The 20,943-nt window shown below is 42.4% G+C and overlaps 1 protein-coding gene across 3 annotated transcripts in view; it reads right to left on the bottom strand.

Moving 5' to 3' along the window:
* Grin2b (glutamate ionotropic receptor NMDA type subunit 2B) overlaps window positions 1–20,943 on the bottom strand; it is a 453,007-nt gene that overhangs the window by 107,018 nt on the left and 325,046 nt on the right. For all 3 annotated transcript variants that reach the window (XM_021164703.3, XM_021164705.3, XM_029478514.2), the window contains exon 6: window positions 6,609–6,723. In XM_021164703.3, coding sequence (XP_021020362.1) covers window positions 6,609–6,723 — 115 coding nt within the window. The remainder of the gene's footprint in view (window positions 1–6,608; window positions 6,724–20,943) is intronic.

Raw genomic sequence — 20,943 nt, 5'->3', positions numbered from 1 at the left:
TACCAGTAGATCCAGAACAAGCCCCTCTGACAAGTGGAGCTCTGTGCCACTCCTCCACCCACCTCTGTGGAGCCTGGGACAAACGCAGACAGACCTTTCTGGCTGAGAGATGGACTAAGGTTTAAACACCTGTACTCAAGCAGTCACCGAGTGTTTACTGGCCAGTCAGTGGCAGTTCATATTATTCTGGGCACACAAGTGCAATGAAGATGAAAACATATATGGATCCTCTGTTCATGAGCAGTCTGCCAGTTTGATCGTGGGTGTGTGTGAGAGACTTTTAGATCGTGTCAGTCAGAAATTCTTATGTAACATCTGCCTCTATCACAGTATCAGTTGATGGATCATGGTGGATGGGGGCCATCACTGCTCAGGTGCTAGGATCACAGTGCACACACACACACACACACACAGAAAGAGAGAGAGAGAGATCCAGTGCTGCCTACTGTGTGTATAGCTACTAGAGGCAGCAACTTCTTCTGCCTCTTTTAGTCATGTTAGGCTCTAATACCTGCAGCACACTCAGCCTTACTGTGCTGTTGCCATCGCTATTATAGATATTGTGGGGGGCAATCCTCTCACATTTGGGATCCCTTCTTCCCTCTCACTGACCCCTCCACCATGAATCCATAAGCATTGCTGTGGGCTGAGCACCAAGTGCTAGGCTATGCACCCCAACTCTAGCATTTTCTTCACAAGGAGATCTGGCTGTGACTTCTCAGTGTCCCAAACTATAGATGGCAATGGATTCTTGGCGTCCCCCAAATGGTACAAACTAAGGATGCCCCACTCTACAATGGGAGGGAATCTTTCTCAGGTGAAGTCACATAAGAGGGACTGGAGTTGTAAAACCTATCTCTGGTGTCTGTGTCGAGGCAGCCCACAGAGATTTCAGTTTTGTGTTGCTTCTTTCTGTTCTGACCCAGACAGTCCCTTGGAGCTCTGTTTACATCTTCCAGCCTGAATATGCACCATCATCATTTCTTAAAGTCATTACTCAGAACAACCCCCCATGCTGCATTTCATTTTTATTATCCCCGTTTTAGGAACGATTAAATGGAAGCTGATAGCAGTTGCAATGAAGCAAATCATGAGAGGCCCTGATAAAGACAGCAGGCTCAACTGCTACTCTGTGCCAGGCTATTCTTAATGCATGTTTATGCAGCTGTCCCCCACTTCCAGGCTTTTATAAATGAGCCATCCTGTGCCCAATTATCATTATTTTTACCATTCCCTGCCCTTCTGACTCCCCATGCCATGTGTGCGTGTGCGTGTGTGTGTGTGTGTGTGTGTGTGTGTGTGTGTGTGTGTGTGACTATGTGTATTTATATGCAGGATATAGGTGTTTTGCTTTGTTTTAGAGAGGTCTTGCTATGTAGTCTAAGCTGGCTTCAAATCCATAATCCCACTGCTTCAGCCACCTGAGTATTGGGATTACAGGTTTGTGCAACCACACCCAGCTGATATCCCTTTAAAAATGTCCCACTCCACATTCCTTAATGGCAGAGAGGTTTTACTGGCTTTCTGTAAATAGGATTCTGTTCCAGAGATCTCTGCCATTCAACCCCCATTCCTCTTACCCATTATTTACAAAAGACCTCATTAAAGGTTCCTAGGAACAAATTCAATTTCTTTATTTTCCCTTAAAGCAGGTTGAGTCAATACATCAAAGGCATATCTGTTTAGAATATTTTCAGAGCAATACATTAGAAATTATGATAATGCCTGCTCTGGGGAGGGTTCCAGAATTTCAGAAAAATTGTGGCCCTATAGAACAGTGCAGAGATGGGAGAGTTTCTTTTTATTGGATTACCAATTGACATAACTTTTGACCACAGCAAACATATCCTCAAGAAGTTACCCAAGAAGGTTGGTGACTATCAATTGACTTTGTTGAATTCTGGTTGTGTTCCAGTCACTATTAGCTGGTGTTTGACTGTAAAGTTTCACTTGATCTTTACAATGGCTTTGTTTAAAAGCCTATTTCACTAAAGGGAAATAGACTGGGGTAATACCAGCTACTTCTCTTGGCTTCTCCAGCTGATAAATGACATTGTGGGGAACTGGATGTAGTTCTTTCTGACTTCTGAAACCATAAACTAGGTTGTGTTGACCTCAAGTCTTTCCAAAGGAGCCAAATTTATAAGCAGCTGTAGGATTCATTTTAAAAACCAAAAGGAATGTTGTGAAAGCCATCACATGGCTCACACCCACAGCGTCATGAATCTTCTTCCAGCTCCTTGGGAAAGCTGCTGACAGGCCCCTCTGTTGGATCCTGAACTGGCTGGACACTCCCTGGTCTTTCTCAAGCACGGCAGCACTCATTTCAAAGGGAGGAAGTGCCATTCTCTCATGATGTCTTCTGAAAACCATTCTGTCTAAAAGGAGAACGAGGTGTGTGTGTGTGTGTGTGTGTGTGTGTCCATGCCTGCGTGCACAGGCCAGATATAAGTGAAAAGTTTGGCCCACAGCTTTTTCAGGTGTATGGATTCTTCATTAATTTAACAGTGATCTCTGCATGCTCACTTTGAGCCAGGCACTCCCCATAAGGGTTACAATTGTAGGCATGAATGAGGTCCTTGTCTCCATAAAACATCCATCCTGTTGTGACGAGATAAGCCACAAAGAATCAAGTGAAGAAGTAGAATGCTGGGTAAAAAAGTGTCCTGAGAGTAAATTAAATTGGACTGTTGTGACAGAGCAGATGGGTGACTACTTTAGCACAGGTCACTGAGGGAAAGTCTGTCTGTGGACACTTTATTTACCGACATTACCGGAACAAGAATGACACCATGCCCTTCACCTACTGTGCTTCCAAATATCCCAGGCTTCTCTTTATTTACAGTGTAAATCTGTAATCCAGAGCTGTAAAGGGTCTAGATTTGGGGGAGGGGGGATTAGTTTTGACTTTAAATGCTATCATTTTAGAAATGAAGAAAGCCATCAAGAAGAGCAAACTACTTAATCAGGCTATAGAATTAGTGGGTGATCTGGCTACGAGATGTTGGCCCTTCTTTCAAGGACCCAAGTGGCCCCTATCCCCTGCTAATTTTTGTAGTATCAAGCCTTCCCTGTAGAATGCTTACCATCATGCCTACTGGTCACGAGTGTACAGATTCTAAGTTCTCATGAACCCCAAGGGACCTGGTGAACGGACACTAGGAACCTTGGAAATGATATCCTGGAGACTGTGGCAACAATGAGAAAGAGCATCAACTCATCCATCACACCTAGCCATACTCTGGGGCTGAGGCTGCTCCGGCCACTCCTTTTGGCCTATGAGCAACCAGAGCTTCTGAATTTGGGGATGGGGGATGCATAGCCAGTAAATTCAAGCATCACTAAGCACCTTTCCTCGGTAATGCTAGTCCCTTGAACCAATTTGATATGCAAATGTTCTAGGCTATGATCTCCACCCCGCCTCACCTGCCTGACAAAAAGATTAGCCTCAGAATTTCTTTAAATAGTGAGTTCCTTTGGTGCATTTAAAGTGTGATCCATAAAAACTCAATCTATGTAAGGGTTTTATTCTTCCCTTTAAAAAGAAAACAGCCATTATATCAAGGGCACTAGCATAAACTTGGACTCTTAATGATGGATTTTTGGACTCTCTTATTATGTAATGGTTCCCATTCATTCCACAAATATTTATTGAGATGCTTTATGCAATGCACACATCCAGATTGCTATGAGGACACAGGGACAGAATGGATGGCACAGCCTCTGCCCTCTGGGGGTGTGCAGGCACAGAGTCCTAACTCAAGGAAGCTATGATGAGGCTGTGACAGAGGTATGAACCAAAGTTGCAGGGCACATGGTGTAGGACAGTATGCCACAATAACAGATGTGAGCAGGGGCAACAACATCCTAATTGGACTTCAAAGAATGCTCATAACTTGTATAATTGTAGGACTCGTTCATGTCCAGAAAAGGAAACTAGGTATATTACGCAGGAAGTAGGATGCACCAGGCACATTCTCAGAACCAAAGGAGCCAAGGGTAGACAATGATAAGGAAAAGAGGATAAATATTGGAGGGTGAACCAGAGCCTTGAATGCAGGAACAGATAAAATGTAGACTTGGCCCATAAACCCTATCAAGCTCTGGTGTTTGGGCCAGGGATGAATACACAGTTGTATTTTAGGAAGCTCATTCCAGCAGCCACATGTACGGCTGATCTGAATGGGCAAAGGCTGGCTTCATGACAAAGAAGCCCATTAACTTAAAGTCTACATACAGAAGATGGAACAACGGTTGAACTGATGCTACAAATGGTCTAACCCCCAGAGGGAAGAATTAGTTGTAGAAAAAGGTGAGTGTCCCAGGCCTCAGAGATGGGGCAAAGGCAGCAGAGCTCAGCAGGCCTCTCAGTAGTGACCTTGAAAGAACAGTTCTAAGATGCTAACTGTTTGAAACAGTTATGATGACCCTAGCTGGACAGCACATTATCCATGCATGAAGTCTCAGTCGTTAATAACTCCTCTTCTGGAAATAGGCAGAAATGCATGGTAAAAAATGGGAGGGACGAAAACACTTCAGAAATTATGGCATCTCGACAGAAACAGTGAAAAGTTGGTTGAGTAGGATAGAGAGCAGGAGCCCAAGGTTCAACTCATTATGATCAAATGAAAACTCAGTCGTGGGAAATAACTTTACCCATCAGGTATCATTTAAATCTTTTAGCTCTGATGATGTCACCATAACATGATGGGCTGGGGCCTTTCAATATTAAGAATTGGGTCTTGAGTCTCACAAATGTTCAGTTCACAGGTTCATATAACTTAGCTGTCTGAGGTTCTGGGATAACACTGTGAGTTTTGGAGAGTTCATCTCTGGCTTCTTGGTCTTAAAGAGAGTCGAATGCTACATTATGAATACTAAATCTACCCCAAAGTACACACACCAAAGGCTTAGATGTTAGCCTGTGGCATGATTGGGAAATGATAGAACCTTTAGGATATGAGGTCTAGGGAGAAGAAGTTAGGTCACTGGGAAGGTGCCTTCGAAAGTATACTGGGGCCATGGTATTTTCTGTTTTCCAGATATCACGAGGTAAGTAGGTCTTCTCTGCATCATGGTCCCATTGTTATCTTTGTCTTACTATAGATCAGTGGTTCTCAACCTTCCTAATGCTGTGACCCCTTAATAGAGTTTCTCATGTGGTGGCCCCCAACTATAACATCATTTCCATTCTTACTTCATAACTTCAGTTTGCTACCTTTATGATTCATAATGTAAATATCTGATATGCAGGATATCTGCCATAAAATATGAATTATAATGTAAGTGTCTGATATGCAGGATATCTGCCATGCAACCCTGTTGAAAGAATCATTCAACCTCCAAAGGGGTTGCAACCCGTAGGTTGGGAACCTCTGCCAGAGACCAAGATCTACAGGCTTACATGACCATGGAGTATATATCCATAAACTAAAACCAATATTTTCCTTATGAAAGTGGGTGTGACTCATTATTTTATCACAGTTATAGAATACTGGTGAACATACTTGGTTTCTACTCTTTTTAGAACCACACTGACATCATGAAACCTATTCTCAGCCAGCTGACCCATAGCAACCAAGGACATAGTTCTTAAACCAGTTACTCAGGGTTATTTTCACGGAATAATATTATTATGAACTGAGTGGTCTCATGATAAGAATATTTTGGGAAAAGTCATATTATATAAAGTTAAAGATGCCTCTTTGTTCTAAAAACACATCTGAACTTTTCAACTGTTAATACATCCTGAAATTGCTCTGGCCTGAAGAGCAGTAAGCAGCGTCTCTCAGTCTTATTTATTTTATTTTCAGAACCACTTGTCAGAGTGTTTCAAGGGACAAATGCCAGCAGGATGCACCTCCAAAAAATACCCAGTGATTACTCTTGGGTATTTAACCTGGGATCTAGAATCATAGCTAAAGCCAATGATTACTGAGTGCTCACTGTATGCCAGGTACTGCTCCAAATATTTTAGAGATGCCAATATATTAATTCTCATTTTATAGGTAAAGAAACTGAAATACTGAGTAGCTAAGAGACTACCCCATTTGCTCCCATGTCCTAAATAGACAAGTAGGTAAGCAGGGGTGACAACAGAAATTGAGGTCTAAAGGTAGAATTTCAAAGGCTATGGTCAATTAGTAGCAAGTAATTCTTCCAAGTAGAGCCCTGGGTACCAAATTTCAGTCACAGCAAACCTCGTCAGCACTTCTGCTTGTGCACTTGGCTTATTGGTTTCCTCCGGCACCATGCAATAGAAGCTCTAACTGGTACTGCCTGGTTAGATTCCTCAGGAAATTTGTTGGTTTGCATACATATCATCTCCCATTACAGCAGACATGAGTTATACAACCAGCGATAGCAATCAGAACATAAAGAAAAACATCTCGTGGTTAGCCCACGTAGCAAGAGACTGAAAATGAATGCTTGCTTGAGGTCTGGCTTCTCCTGGCCTCTCAGAGTTCCAGTATATTGCTCCTGATGCCTAGATAACCAAGAGGCTGCTTTTCTTTAAGGCAATGGGAAATTGTGTACTCCTGCTGCTAGGGTGGGATCCAACACCTGCCTGTCTACTTAGCTCAAGGATTGCCAAAGTCATGTCCTACCCTCTCCCACTTCCTCTCCTTGTTCAGAAGGATTATCACCAGCTTCGGATGCATCTGGTAGCCATCTTCACTGAAGGACAGGTTTCTCCCTTCAAAAGTGACATTGATCAGATACCTGTAACGATAAAATTAAAGGAAGATTAAAAGTATGAAAAAGAACTTGAAAGCAGAAGGCACTCAGGTTGACAAAAAGATAGGAACACAGATGACCATTAGTCAACTGACACTCTTGAAATTCCTATTTATTATGCAATACCCATCTATATTTTACAGTAGGAATCATGTGAAAAATAATACAATTTAAAATAAGGTTGGCTCATTACCAAATAATTGAGAAAATTATTTTAATTCAAATTATATGTGTACATATTTGTCTGTGTTGGGGTATATGCACATGAGCGCAGGTGCCTGAAGAGGCCAGAAGGAGGCACTGGGTCCCCTTAAGCTGTAGTTATAGATGGTTTGTGAGCTACCCAAAATAGGTTCTAGGAACCAAACTCAGGTCTTATCTGAGGGCAGCGCACTCTCTCACCTGCTGAGTCATTTCTCCAGTCCTCACTTAGACACTTTTAAGACTGTTTCCTTTTCCCCCCATCTGCAAAAAGTCTGGTAATAAAAAGATCACCTAATTAAGTCTGTAAGCGTAAATGAGACAACTAGGTTAAGCACTTACCATAGGGCCTGGCGCATAGTAAGTGCTCATTAAATGTTAACAATCATTATTCAAAAAAGGAGGCGGAATAAAGGGGTGGAGGAGCTAGAGACAAGAAAAGAAAATGGCTATGTATCAAGACAACTTTCTGCCAAGAAAGGTAGCAAGTAGGCGCTTAGGGTCTGTCTCCACCCCCAACTATGCACATTCTTTAAATTCTTACTAAGGTCTTGATCAGCCCTTATTTGTAAGTCAAGTGAGCATGGCAGGCCAGAAGCATGTAGAACCCAGGACTTCTGCTGGATGTACTGTGAGTGTGGGGAAAGGAGGGGGTGTATGTTTCATACTGTGCTTTGGGGATGAAAGCATAAATTAGTGAAAATTCTGGAAGCCACCAATATCAGACCAATAGAATGGTTTTCCTGCAGGACACTTATCCCCAGCCTATCCTGTCCATTGCTAGCTGCTAGAATTAAGAAGTATCTGGGAATTCCCATAGGCCTGGTCATTACAAGTGCATTAGTGCAACTGGGCTGATAGTAATTAATGTCCCTCTACCATATAGGCCCACAGAATCAATAATGAAGTTCTGTGCTACATGATAGGCTACTCCAGCATTTTAGGACTGATGCTGTTTGTGAGTTGAGTCTCTGCGAAGGAACCAACTAGGCATCTCACAAAGCAGTGGAAGAGGCAGTTCAGAGGACCTACTTCCAACTGCTCTTCTTGAAAACATCTGGGAAAGTTGCCTGTTGCAGGCAAAGCTATAGAAATGTAGAACCTTCTAATAACTGTAGAGATGTCTGTGCAGCATAACCGCCCCACCCCCAGGGATACTTTTTATTCTAGGGCTCTCTGGGATTGGCAAGCTTGTCATGACTCTATCATATGCAGCTTTAGAGATACAGCTGTGAGCACGGAAGACTCCAAAAGAACAGAAGTTCTTAGAATTTCGAGCTAGACGTTTCAGACCGCCTAGCTTGTTGTTTCTTACCAATTGATGCTTTCTTTATACAGTATCATTGACTTTGACCTCTAGGCTTCTTTTGAATATTCCTATTGGTTGAGGTACTCACCATGGTGTCTTCCATCCTCAACACACCATCATCTCATGATTCTGTCTTATTTAAAGCTGATTCCCACCCCTTTACAACTCTTGAAAACTTGTTTCTTCTTATGATATTGTACGGTCTTAGTCTAGTCCTTCTTTGATCTGAGCATTCTTCAAGTATTTGAAGACATGTATCAAACATCCTTCATAAAAACTCGTTTCAACCTGTGAAGACACCTTAAACTCACTTTCTTCTATAATTTTAATTTTGTGGACTAGGAAAGAGAAACATTAAATTATTTGCTCAATATTATCTTACTAGTGTTTATCAGAAGTAGTAGTTAAGTAACACCCTAAGTTCCATGGTCTTTCTTCCATACCATCCCTGTTCTCACAACAACATAGGATTTAGGATCCCGTTTCCTTACATGTTCATCATATACCATGGCCTCAAGTTCCTCCTCATTTTGAGAGCCTTCAATCAGTCAAGTGTGGCATCCACAATCCAGCTCAGGTCCCACACAGTATCTTCATTCCTTACTCTGATCCTGACCTCTTAGCTCAGTCGGTGCAGCATCCCCATTGCTGCTTTGAAGATAATATTCAGGTTTCCTGTAGCTGGCACTAATTCCAAATACAACCCAAATCCCTACAGTATTCAGTCTAAGGGATATAATTACAAAACCAGCATTTTAAACCGACAAACTACAGTAGAAGCATCCACCATCATGAACCTGAAAAATATGTTCTTCCTATAATAGTACTGAACTACTTGGAATTATTTCTGGACATCTTTAGAGAAAGATTATGCAACAAAAATAGTTTAATCCCATTTTGTTTTTAAAGAAGGAAAGATGAGAGAGGAACAAAAGAGAGGAAAATAAGGAAGAGAAAGAGGAAAGACAGAATGGAGGAAGGAGGAGGGGGAAGGGGGAAAATAAATTACCAGCTTAAGTACCCACCTCTTCACCAGGCATGGCTATAAATTATTCTGCCTTTATCTAAACTACTATTAAAATATTTAAAAGGAAGTGTCCATTTCTGAAGGCAATTATAGAAGTTCCAGAAATGATTAAATTTCTACGTAACATGAATGGGGTTGGTATATAGCCTCACGATGACATCTCTGAAGGGGATAGCATTGAGCTGGGAGCCCATGTGCAGAAATTTAAATTTTCAGGAAATAAAGCCCACTTGAAGGCACTGCAACTGGCCTGCAGTTAAACATCTCTTTTCCCGTGTCTCCACGTCCTGATTTCATGTAGAAATCATTGCCTTGCAGATACGTTCTTTCTCTTCCTTTTCTCTGTGTTCATCCCATCTATCTAAGCTCTTCTTGGATGCTTCACACTTATCAAGACCATTTATAAAGCTTCATGGCCCTCTACAAAGTACTCTACTATGTGTGTTTTAATCATCTGGGTCATTCCACAGCATATGAATCAATCATGCACAGTGTGTGTGTGTTTTCTTTCTGAGGAATTGCCTCTGCTGTGACACCATTTAGCTATTGGGACATTTGAAAACTTAAACATGCTCTGAGTGAGGATGGCTTTTGTACAGCAGAGCCCATCAGTCCACTCGGTGGTAATAAAGGGTGGAAATGATTATGGCTAAGGTCGTGTCTCTACTTGTGAACCTAAATGATACCTCGTTAAAATGAAAATGTCATTGGACCTTCAGCTATCAGAGAAAACAGCTGTGGTCATGAACAAATGAAATCGTCAATAGGAACACTGTATAAAATTTGATTTATACATGAGACTATACAATAGCAAGCATTTTTTAAAAAGGGTCATTATCACGATCTGACCATATAACAGCAAGACACCTGCTTCAGTGAAGGAGATTCTGATAGGACATCTAGCAAGGCCTGCTCATAAATGAGCTACACAGAAAGAATGAAGGCTGAAGTCCATATCTGGAGATAACATGAAGTCGTAAGATCACATGGATGATTAAACTTCCCATGAGAACTGAAAATACTCAATATCTGGCTATACTTTATCAATTTAAAACATTAAGACCTTGAAACCTAAGTCCTGGGTAAGAAGCTGAACTATAATTAAGACTCTGAGACCCTATAAGCACTGGTTTCTCTATACAAGCCATTATCTCACTCACAGAAAAGACCCTGGCTTAAGTGGAAGCTCAATGCAGAGTGTTGCCCATTCATTACACTCTTTGTCTCTCTGAAGTCCCATCAAGGTTGGATAGGTTAAAATTTTACTTGATTTGTTTCTCAGACATGGTTTCACATCCAAGAAACCCAATGGCCTACCTCCTTAAGTTGTGGGATCACACCGAATGTGAGCTTGCTGCAACTCAGAGAAAAGCAGAAAAGTGTTTGCTGGAAACTTATTTTAGAGAGGAAACAGATCCCAAGATGTTAAATGATCTCCCCAAGTGACACTCACACTCAGGATCAGAGATCAGACCTTCCGTTCTGAGTTCTATATCTTCTCATGACTCTCCAAAGTGACATCAGTGTCCAAAGCCTCATCAGCACCTGTCATGGTCTGCCTTATATCACCTCAGCTGGAGACTAAATGAACTAAAACAAATTTCCCTTCCTGGTTACCTTCTTGTTGAACAAGAAACTCAGAATCTTGATGAACTTCCAGCTAACACATTTGTTTTACACAGCCTAAGTCACACACCAGAAGGTTTAATAGGGTCAAGCTAAGGTTGGCAAATCCTAGGCCTTTTTTACTTTGGCCACACAGAGCATCCACAGTACCATGTAGACAATTGGCATGGTGAGTCTGCAGTGTGTGCTGGGCAGGAGGCACCTGATGGACTTCTGCCAGCATTTGTCAGCAAATCAAGAGCCCTGGCGTGATGGCACCTTTCTGTCTTCATATTGTTACAAAGTATTAGCTTTATAAAACGTAATATCCACTAAGATGGTGGCAAAGTGGAGTAGCTCACCATCATAGCTCATCCAGTCCTCTCTCTCACCATCATCCAGAGGTTTCTATGGCTTTAACCAGATCACACCACAGGGATAGAAACAGCATCCAGATGTCCTCAACCCCAGTCCAAATTCCTTCCAATCACCACCATGTTTCAAAAGTGGAGCCAAAGCTCTTCCCTCCTTTCCTCACACTGATTGCTCTCTACTGGATCAGATGAAGGCAGCTTCGGGTCCACCATCTTACCCGGAAGTTTGGAATCTGTCTATTTGGTAGATGAGGGAAATAAAGATATCAGACACAAAAGGTATATATTGATGATACACAGTTACACAGGAATTTTCAGAGACAGAAACTTGTAAGCAAGAGGTCAAGAATTCATTCCCCTGCAGGATGTCTCTACTTTTAGGAGCTAGAAAATAGAAATGTTTTGAAAATCTGGCTCTACTTTTGAAAAAGCTGAGAGAAGGCAGGCCATGCACCAAGAAGTACACACAGGCCTCCAGCCGGGGCTTCCCTGGAAGCTGAAGAGAAGCAGAATGCTCATCAAAAAGGTCTCCCCTGCAGCCTGGATGCAGGGAGCCCTGGTGCTGCCCTCAAGAGCAACCCACAGCCCTCAAAGCCACAGATCCAGCAGTGAGTTTTGGTAAGACACTGACTGCACCAGGGCAGTGGAGGTACCATCTTGAGAGTGGCCCATGGTTAAAACTGGGATACTCTAAGCGTTTGAGAATAGATGCTGAAAGGGAATTGTGGAGAGCGAGAAGAGAATGATTGGGAACGGGCATGAATCTGAACAATGTAGAGTGGGAATTACATACAAAATGCCATAATGAAACTGATTACTTTTATGCAATTTCAAAAACAATTAATAAAATATAGATTGGTTAAAGCCATCTTAAAACTTGAATGTTGTGGGTAATGACAACTATACTATATTGACATGTTCTTTGGGGCATTTTATTCTTTCTTTCTTTCAAATTAACCTTCTTTAAATTAATATGCTTAAGGTATACAATATTATGTTATAGGACATATGTAGTTAACAGATTATACAGGAGAGCAATTAATCTACCCCTCATTTCTTCTGATAAATACCGAGTCTGTTCGGTTACTGAAATCTGATTGGCAAAGCCACGAGGCCTTCTAAACATCTTCCTAAAGAGCAGAAGGTGCTGTTGGAAATGACGGTTTCTTCTGCACATTTACCCTGGAAATAGTGGAAACAATTTCTCACAAGAACATAAACATGGATTTTAAAAACGTTTAAAGCCATTTCATTAGACATAGTATTGAAGGAGAGAGCCCAAGGTATTTGTAAATTAGCTTTTTATATCTGTTAACATTATCCTTTGGATAAACTTAATAGGGATGTCTTACTTTTCCCTAAATTAGGAACTCATTTATCAAAACAGATCCTGAGCTATCAAATCAGTGTAGTGGGTTTGTTTTGGTGGGCTGTTGCTGGTGAATTCTTGTCAAGCCCTGCGGGAGAAGTTTACAAGCAAGGTCCCCCTCTGAGGACCCCTGCTTAATTCCTGGATTCATCTGACCTTAAACTGTGTGGTAACATTTCCAAGATGGATAAATTATTTCATCTAGTCTATGTTTTTTATTTGTTTGTTTGTCTTACTTTGCTTTTGAAAGAGGACTTTGAAGAAACTTTTAAAATCCCCCCTGAAGCTATAGTGCCATATATAGTAATATGAAGCCATGCACCAGACAAAATAATTAGAAAATTAGTTTTGTAAGCTTTTTCTCTTATTTAGGAAAAATAATAGCTAGTAGAGAACCTTGAGAGAAACTAATTTAAAGGTTACACCACAATATCCACTTATAATTACTTGAGGCACATTAAATATAGTTTGTCTTCTAATAAATTAAACATTTTTATCTTTCTGAAATGGTATTTAATATCATTAATTTCTTTCACGGAGCGTCCACAAACAACAATAAGTTCAAGTGTGGCCTAGTCCATATATAAATTATTTAAATTCTATTTGTGATGTTAAATTAATGAGAGAGATTTTAAGGCACCCTGAGAGCTGGCTGCTAGAACCCCGCCACGCTCCTCTCCTCTGCTAGAGGTAAGAAATATGCTTAATCCCTTTGGGAGTTTGGGATGAACTACTTTCATTTGAGGGACAAATGGTGACATCAATCACAATTTACTACAAAGTAGAAGGAAAAAAAAATAAAACCTCTTCAGACTCCAAAGTCCAACAATGAAAAATTCTGAGAGCTTTCGCATGGACCCTGTTTCACAACCGAATGTCATGACTTAGTTTTATCTGAAATGAAAGAAAATAGAAGAGAATTGTTGAGACTTGCCCAGTAATCTCTGCTTGGACCGAGGAGGAGGGCAGAGAGCATTTATTTTCCTCCAGAAAGCTGTTATTTATGGACAGTCATCAAATCAGTGAGATTTGTGTACAGGTGCTACAAACGCACAATAGAATCCTATTCGCCTCAAAAGACAAGCGAAACCATGGAGTTGTGACTCTGCCACAAGCTGTGATGGCTGCTGAAATCCTCACCATTCTATCAAGTGGGTCAATGCAGCTGTCCATGCCAGGGGGCAATTCTCTCCTGAGCTTGTTTAGAGTTCTCTCTGGGAACAACACAGAGCCTTGTTTTCAGTGGTAAGAGATATAAGCAAATGAAAAGGCCTGTCCTGTGTCCCCGGATACTGCTGGGGAGAGATGAGTAGAAATAAAATAAAAGCAGGAAACAAAAGCAATTAAGAGAAAAGAGAAAGTTTGTATAGATACTATCACACACACACACACACACACACACACACACACAGTCCAATAAGTAATGTTATGACCTTGCAGTGGATGTAGGGTAACTTCTTCAATTACCCATCATCTCATCTTTTTTTTTGAGTTATCATCTCTCACTGAACCAGAAAGTTGAGGGTTTGGTCAGGCTGGCTGGCTCAAGAGCTCAGCCTGTCTCGGTTTCTCCAGTGCAGGTATTACAGGCACACACCTCCACACCTGACTTATGTGTGACTGGCATCCTATTTATTCAGTCAGCCATCTCTCAGGCTTCAATTGTTCCCTTATTAAAAGATTAAAGACTGTCATCTTCTTCTGTGCTTGTGTTTGTGAGCATGAGTGTATGTGTGGTCCACATGCATGCAGGTGCCTACAGGGGTCAGAGGAGGGAACAGATCCCCCGGAACTGGAGTTAGGAGTCACCTGACATGGGTGCTGGAAACAGGTCCATTGCAAAAGCAGCAAGTGGTTTGAACCTCTGTGCCATCTTTCCAGCCTCACTACTGTTCTCTTTCAAAAACACTACTTAAAAGTTGGAGACCTTTAGCATTTGGGGGACTGGATCACAGCCTCCCCTTCACATTTACTGCTGATCATACTGAGGTCTGGAGAACTGCTGCTGAGCTTTGGCCAATTAAGTTCAGAGTCTCCCAATTCCCCAACTTTTCCTTTGCTCTTCATACTACAGTCAGAACATCTCTCATTGCTCCAGCAGCCCAAGCTGAGGCCAGAGAACATTTGCTTCTCGACGCTGTGCTTTAGTGAATCCCTGGGAGGTTTTCTGCAGTTGGAAACCACTTTACCAGACTCCTTTAATATGATGTTTCCTTCCCAAAGAACACAAAAGATAAGCTTACATCCCATAATTTCAGTCCATGGTAAATGACTATTCAAAATGACCCCTATTCTGATCTCCTAGAGTTCTGCCTGAACACTATGTAATCCTCCTTAAAGTCTCTTCAGGAAAGATACACTCCTACTTGGATATGAAAGTATGGTACTTCCTATGGGGAGGCAACGAAGCCATCCTTTGACACTAATTAATGAGCAATGCGGCAAACCCGCTTCCAATTCAATTTTGCGTGGAAAAACCAGAAAGAGAAAAGAAATGACTTTTCACTTCACCACTCTTAGTCACCTTGGCTATTTGGAGAACTGATAAGGTCCTGCTAAGGTAACCACAACAGTGGGACTTCCCAGTGATAGGCACCAAGAGATGCTTTGATAATACGAAGATCGCTGAATTGTTTTTGCTTTCTAGCTCATTTTCACATGTCATCCATGAGTTCAAAATATTGAATATAAATCATTTTCTCTACAACCTTACTATATTGAATACATCCAGGATATACTGTCCTCACTAAGCCTCAGGACTTACCCAGAGAGAAATGTTACAAGTCAAAAGCTAGCTGGCCCCTTACTTATTGCTATTACCTCTTTATGTATACTGCCATGGTTGGTTTGTGTCAACTTGACACAAGCTCAAGTCATCTGAGAAGAGCTAACTCAGTTGAGAAAATGCCTCCATCAGCATGCCTGTAGGCAAGTGTGTAGGGCATTTTCTTGACTAATGATCGAGGGCCCAACCCACTGAGAGTGGGTGCTACTTCTGGACTGGGGGTGGGGGTGTTCCTGTGCTGTATAAGGAAGCAGACCAGGCAAGCTACAGGGAACAAGCCAGTAAGCAGCACTTCTCTGTGGTTTCTGTTTCAGTTCCTGCCTCCAGGATCCTGCCTTGAGTTCCTGCCCTGACTTCCCTCCATGATGGACGGTAGGCAGTACGCTGAAATAAGCCATTTCCTCCAAGATTGATTCTGGTTATAGCATTTATTACATCAATAGAAAATATCTAGGGTGCCTACTATGACTTTTAAGGCAAAGGCTTGTCTTTCTGATATCCATTTTTTGCTTATGAGCTGGAAACAGTATTTAGGGAAAATGCCAAAGCTAAACAAGCACCAATTGACAAAGATTTCTCTAGAATATTCAACTTTAACCAGAAAACAGTTCTTTCCTGTGAACTTCCAGTTAGATGGAAAGAAACCCTTGATGTATAATCCCTTGACCAAGGACCTAAAGTACCCTGGGCATGAGACCCTGGGAAGAGAATGATGAGGCTTTTCTCTTCTTGACCTTGGTTTGTTATTCCCTCTTCAGGATCCTCTCCCTGTCTATCACCTTAAAGGATTAATAAAACAAGAACACTGGAAGAAGCACATGTAGTCCCCATTCTCCAGGTAGTTACCACAAGTTTAACTTTGCCTATTATTTAGCTCTACTAAAGCAAAGGACAAAAGGAGTGAATGAATTTGGGATGAATCAGTGACAGCTTCCGTTACCAGGGACGGGAACAGAGATTATGAAGAGATGTCACTCATGGAAAATGAGGCTATAATTTAGTCTTCTATCGATAGTTGACAGATTTCTACCAGTGGGGCTTCCCAGAAGTCATTATGCTGTATGGGGAAGGGAAGGGGACCAAAGGAGTCAGGGTGATTGCAATGGTCAGAGATGGTTTGGAATAGACAGGGAAAGAAGATGTCGCTGAGACTATTATGACTTTAAGGGATGTGGGTATTCTATAATCCCATCATGCTGCAGGTGCAAGAAACATGGTTGTGGAAGATGCTGATTTGTTTAAGAGCACATCTCTGCTTTAGAAAAACCAGCTGCTGAGGATGTTGCTCCCTAGTAAAGGACTTGTCTAGGATGCACAAGAGGCTATGGGTTTGACTGCTGGTACAGGTTCATGAGAGGCTGTGGAGAGGACTTATCTACAAACCATATCTGCCATGTGGATGAAACTCTCCCACACGGAGGAAAACATAATAACTTGTAGAGTGTAGGACATAAGAAAAGACATCAATAGTGAGGGAGGCAAAATGGAACCCAAGATGCTGATGGAGACAGTAAAAGGTTGTGCTAAACCTACATGCAAAGAAGAGGATGCAGAGTGTAAAATAGGACGGGGGTGAAGAGGGTAAGCAGTCTAAGGGTCAGCAGGAACCGTCAATGCGGGGTTCGTTCATGTTGCTTCTGTAGTGAGCCTAGGGAATGGCTTTCTGGATAACAGATTAGTGAGAAGAGACATTCCTAAAGTAGGGTTGGAGTCAAGAGCTGAGGAGTTTAACATGTTTGTCCTGGGTGGATCTGAAAACAGTAAGGGCCGCTGCCTACAGAATGAAGGATGATATTCCTCTTTGTAATGCTTGATGAGAAGGCATTGGTTAGCATTGGTTAGTCTGTCTGTCTGGGCTTGTGAGATACCAAGTAAAGGCACCTGCCGTCAACCCTCATGGCCCAAGTTTGAGTTCAGGGACCCATGTGGGAGAAGGAACAAACCCACTCAACTTGTCTTCTGACCTGTGTTATGCAGTCCCATAACACACACACACACACACACACACACACACATTAAAAGAAATAAAATGTAATATAAAAATTTAACATTGTCCGCCAAATCCAAATCTTAGTTGTTCAGAGCTCATAAAAACGTAGCTTTCAACCCCAGCACACCATGACAGTGCTTCCCGAGCAGACTGGAATGGAGAAGAAGGAAAAAGGGGTGGGGTGCAAACTGACCTGTTTACTTATTTACTTACTGAGTTAAAGACATCTGTTAATAACTAGTCAAACAGTCTAACACAGGTTGGCCTCTGATTCAGAGCTTCAGACAAAATGAGGACAAGAATTTATGTGAACCAAACCAACCCTCCCCCAACCCCCGCCGCGCCTGCCTAAGAGGACAGCACCGTGAACCCCAACTGCATCTCCCCGGGGTAGATGAGAAAACCGTGTAATCATCTCGGTTGCTGTACTGTGTGGGGGCTAGAACTCTGCTGTTCCTTCTTTGTCAGGGGATCTCAGTTCTCTCTCTCCCTCTGTAGGTTGATGTTTCCATGGAAACCTGCTCTTTAATGCTTCTGAAATTACTGTGCATTTATACCATTAACTCTTTGTTTACTAGGGCAGTTTGCAAAGTGGTATTCCAACCCCTCTCAAAGGTAATTATATGGACATCTCTACTTACTGAAAACTTTTTGCAAAGATAATAGACACACCTGTTGCCTGCCTCTCAACATCAAACCCTACTCCTTAACCCCTCTGTCTTGGTTCTTGCCTCGGCTAGTCTACCAATATATTTCATGAAGTCATTGATCATCAAAACAAGGTCTAGGAAATGAAATGAGAGCAGCGTTGCTCTGTCCTTCTGTTCCTTGCTCACCTTCTCCCGCTTGATGCTGGCGAGAATTTTCCCCCGTGGACATTTGCTTTGCATAATTACTGCTTAAAGTAAAATATTATCTTGGTTTTCTTTTTATACCTCAGGCCAGACTTCCCTCCTTTTACGTTCCTTTCTTATTGAAACTCTCTGTTTTGAGAGTACCCGAGTCTCAATGTCGAACCTACAACTCTCCCTCTGCCTCACTCAAGACACAGCCACTCACTCATCACCTCCACACACCAAGATTTCGGAATCTATTCCAGAGCTCACCTCTCCCCTGAACTTAAGTTCGGTATGTCTGCTCAGACAAGTGCAACAAACGCTTTGAGATGAATTCGAGCTTAACAGGACCAGCTCCAAAGCCAGCTTCCCCTGTCATTTCGTGATGGAAGCAATGTAAGACTCCAATCATTAAAGCGTTCCAATTCTTGGTATAATTCGATATCTCTTTCTGTTTCAACTCCTTTTTCACCACGTGAATGAAAAGGAGGACAGATTGGCTCTTCTTAGGAGCTGTGTTCCTAGAACCAATAAACTCAGTGAAAACGCAGCAATACTCCAGCATTGTGTACCGAATTTGCTGATTGACACCTTCTTCCCCTTTCAACATACAGCTTCAGAATTCTGTCTCCCTGAGGTAAATTAATCGCCTAGCTTTCTAACACATAAGTAAAAAATGCTTGGAAGTCATATTTCAGCTCTGGCTGTGCAATAAAAGAAAGCCCAACAATGAATGCTATCATTTATTGAACGCATGCCAAGCTCTGTTCTGGGTGTTTTATGTTATTTTAAATTCTCACAGCAATGCTATAAAATAATAGCATATATTATATGTGATTATGTAATAGCTATGTTATAATGAAGCCCGAGGTTGTTGGCAGCAGGGATTGAATCCATCCACTTTTTAGTAATCCCCAAGCTCATGTTCCTTTCACATAGCCTCACACTGAGCATAATGCTGTCAACAGAAACCATGGTCAGAAGAGAAGGACACACAGAATCCAGAGACTTCTACCGTGGTGGAGCTAAAAGCCCAAGCACAGACCTCAGTGCCTTCCCCTCGGGATTTTAACCAGTCATGCTACCACTTAGCAGTCTCGTCGGCTGGTTTTCCTCATTCTTCCACCATAGTGATGGTTCATAGGAAGAAATAAAACTCACAGGCTCTCCTCGCCTCCAGAGATGACTGGAGTCATGGATGGTCAGGACATATAGACTAGAAAGAGAGCCCTGCTCTCTAGGGGCTGTCAATCTGCCACCTGTCACACACACAAACCCCTCAGAAGTGAAGAAATGGAATTCATTTGCCTTATAAGACATCAGGGGACAAAGCACAAAGCGGTAAGCTTGACTGGACTTATAGGGGAATTAATTTTCAGCCCGTGCTCTGGGAGGCAGTCAGTTATGAAGGCTGGGGCCACATTCTCAGAGCATTTGTTAGAGGCTGGCAACAATAGCTAGGGTATTTATCTGGCTCCATTAAGATTGGAAGTTTATCTTGGTTTGGCACAGAATGTCCAAGTTCTCACAGGGTTTCAAAAGTATGATATTAAAGTCATTCTGGGAGCTATAATAAAATCTCATTTACTCTCAATGGGGGAGGCAGGCCCACACTTTGGGTCTGGACAGTCAGATCCACGGATGGCTCTGTGCTTATTCTGAATCTTGATCACAAGGTAGACATATTCTGCAGTGTCGCTTCCTGTCTAAATGCTCTCCTACAACTGTGACCTGCTCTCCTTCTTCAGCTGTGATTCAACTTCCCTTACCTCCTTTGCTGTCTGCCCCCCCGCCCCTCCCTCCCTGGCCTAGACTCCACTTAAATCCAGGCTGGTGAACTTTGGTTTGCTTGAGAGATCTCATTCCCCTTCCTTCTTTGTCAGTCAGCACAGGCTGATGCACCCTGTGAGCTCTTCTTGGACGCCATATCTTCAGTCTCACTGATTTGCAGTCCTACACCGCTCATCTTTATTTTTCCTTCCGTTTCCATGTATGCACACATGTAGACATGTTTGCCTTGGGTGGTCACACATGCATGTAGGCAAATGTGTACATTCGTGGCTTGTGTATGTGGAGGCCTAAGGATGAGAAGCATCCACTAGCTTCCACTTTGTATTCTGAGGAAGGGTCTCTCAGGCAAAACTTGTTGATACGGTTAATCTTGCTGGCTGACTTGCTCTGGGGGAATCTCCCAAATCTGTCATCTCAGGTTGGAATTACAGAATGGCCATCACACCTCCCTAACATTTACAACATATATGTGGGCCATGGGGATCTGAACTCCATAAGTGTGCAGTCTCCATTAGTGTGTATCAAATGCTTTAATCTTGAGCCCTCGCCCTCTCCTCAGCCCTATGCCTCCGGTCTGAACCTCATTTCACCCCCCCCCCCCAGATGAGATCACTAGCCTTCCCTCCGTTACAAACTCACAGTGCCTGAGATGAAGCTGAGAGACCACCCCCTCAAAAGAGCCAACTGCCTGATTCCTCTTTCTCAAAGTTATTGACTTACGAAGCACTTGGACAATCCTAGGCACCCTGTAGATGCTAGCTTGTCTGACTCCTTCAGTCCTGAGATTTGCCAGGTGTCTCCCTCCTCACTCATCACTTGACACTCCTGCTCTTGTCCCAATGCTGGAATTACAAGCCCACCAGCCCTTACAAGGAGCACCTGCATGAGTCCCCTCCTTCCTTCTTTTGTGCTATGGAG

Source organism: Mus caroli, unplaced genomic scaffold (genome assembly GCF_978045245.1).
Source record: "Mus caroli unplaced genomic scaffold, Mus_caroli_1 scaffold_7, whole genome shotgun sequence".
Taxonomy (NCBI): Eukaryota; Metazoa; Chordata; class Mammalia; order Rodentia; family Muridae; genus Mus; species Mus caroli.
Note: the sequence above shows the minus strand (reverse complement) of the source record. Positions and strands in the feature narration are given on the sequence as shown.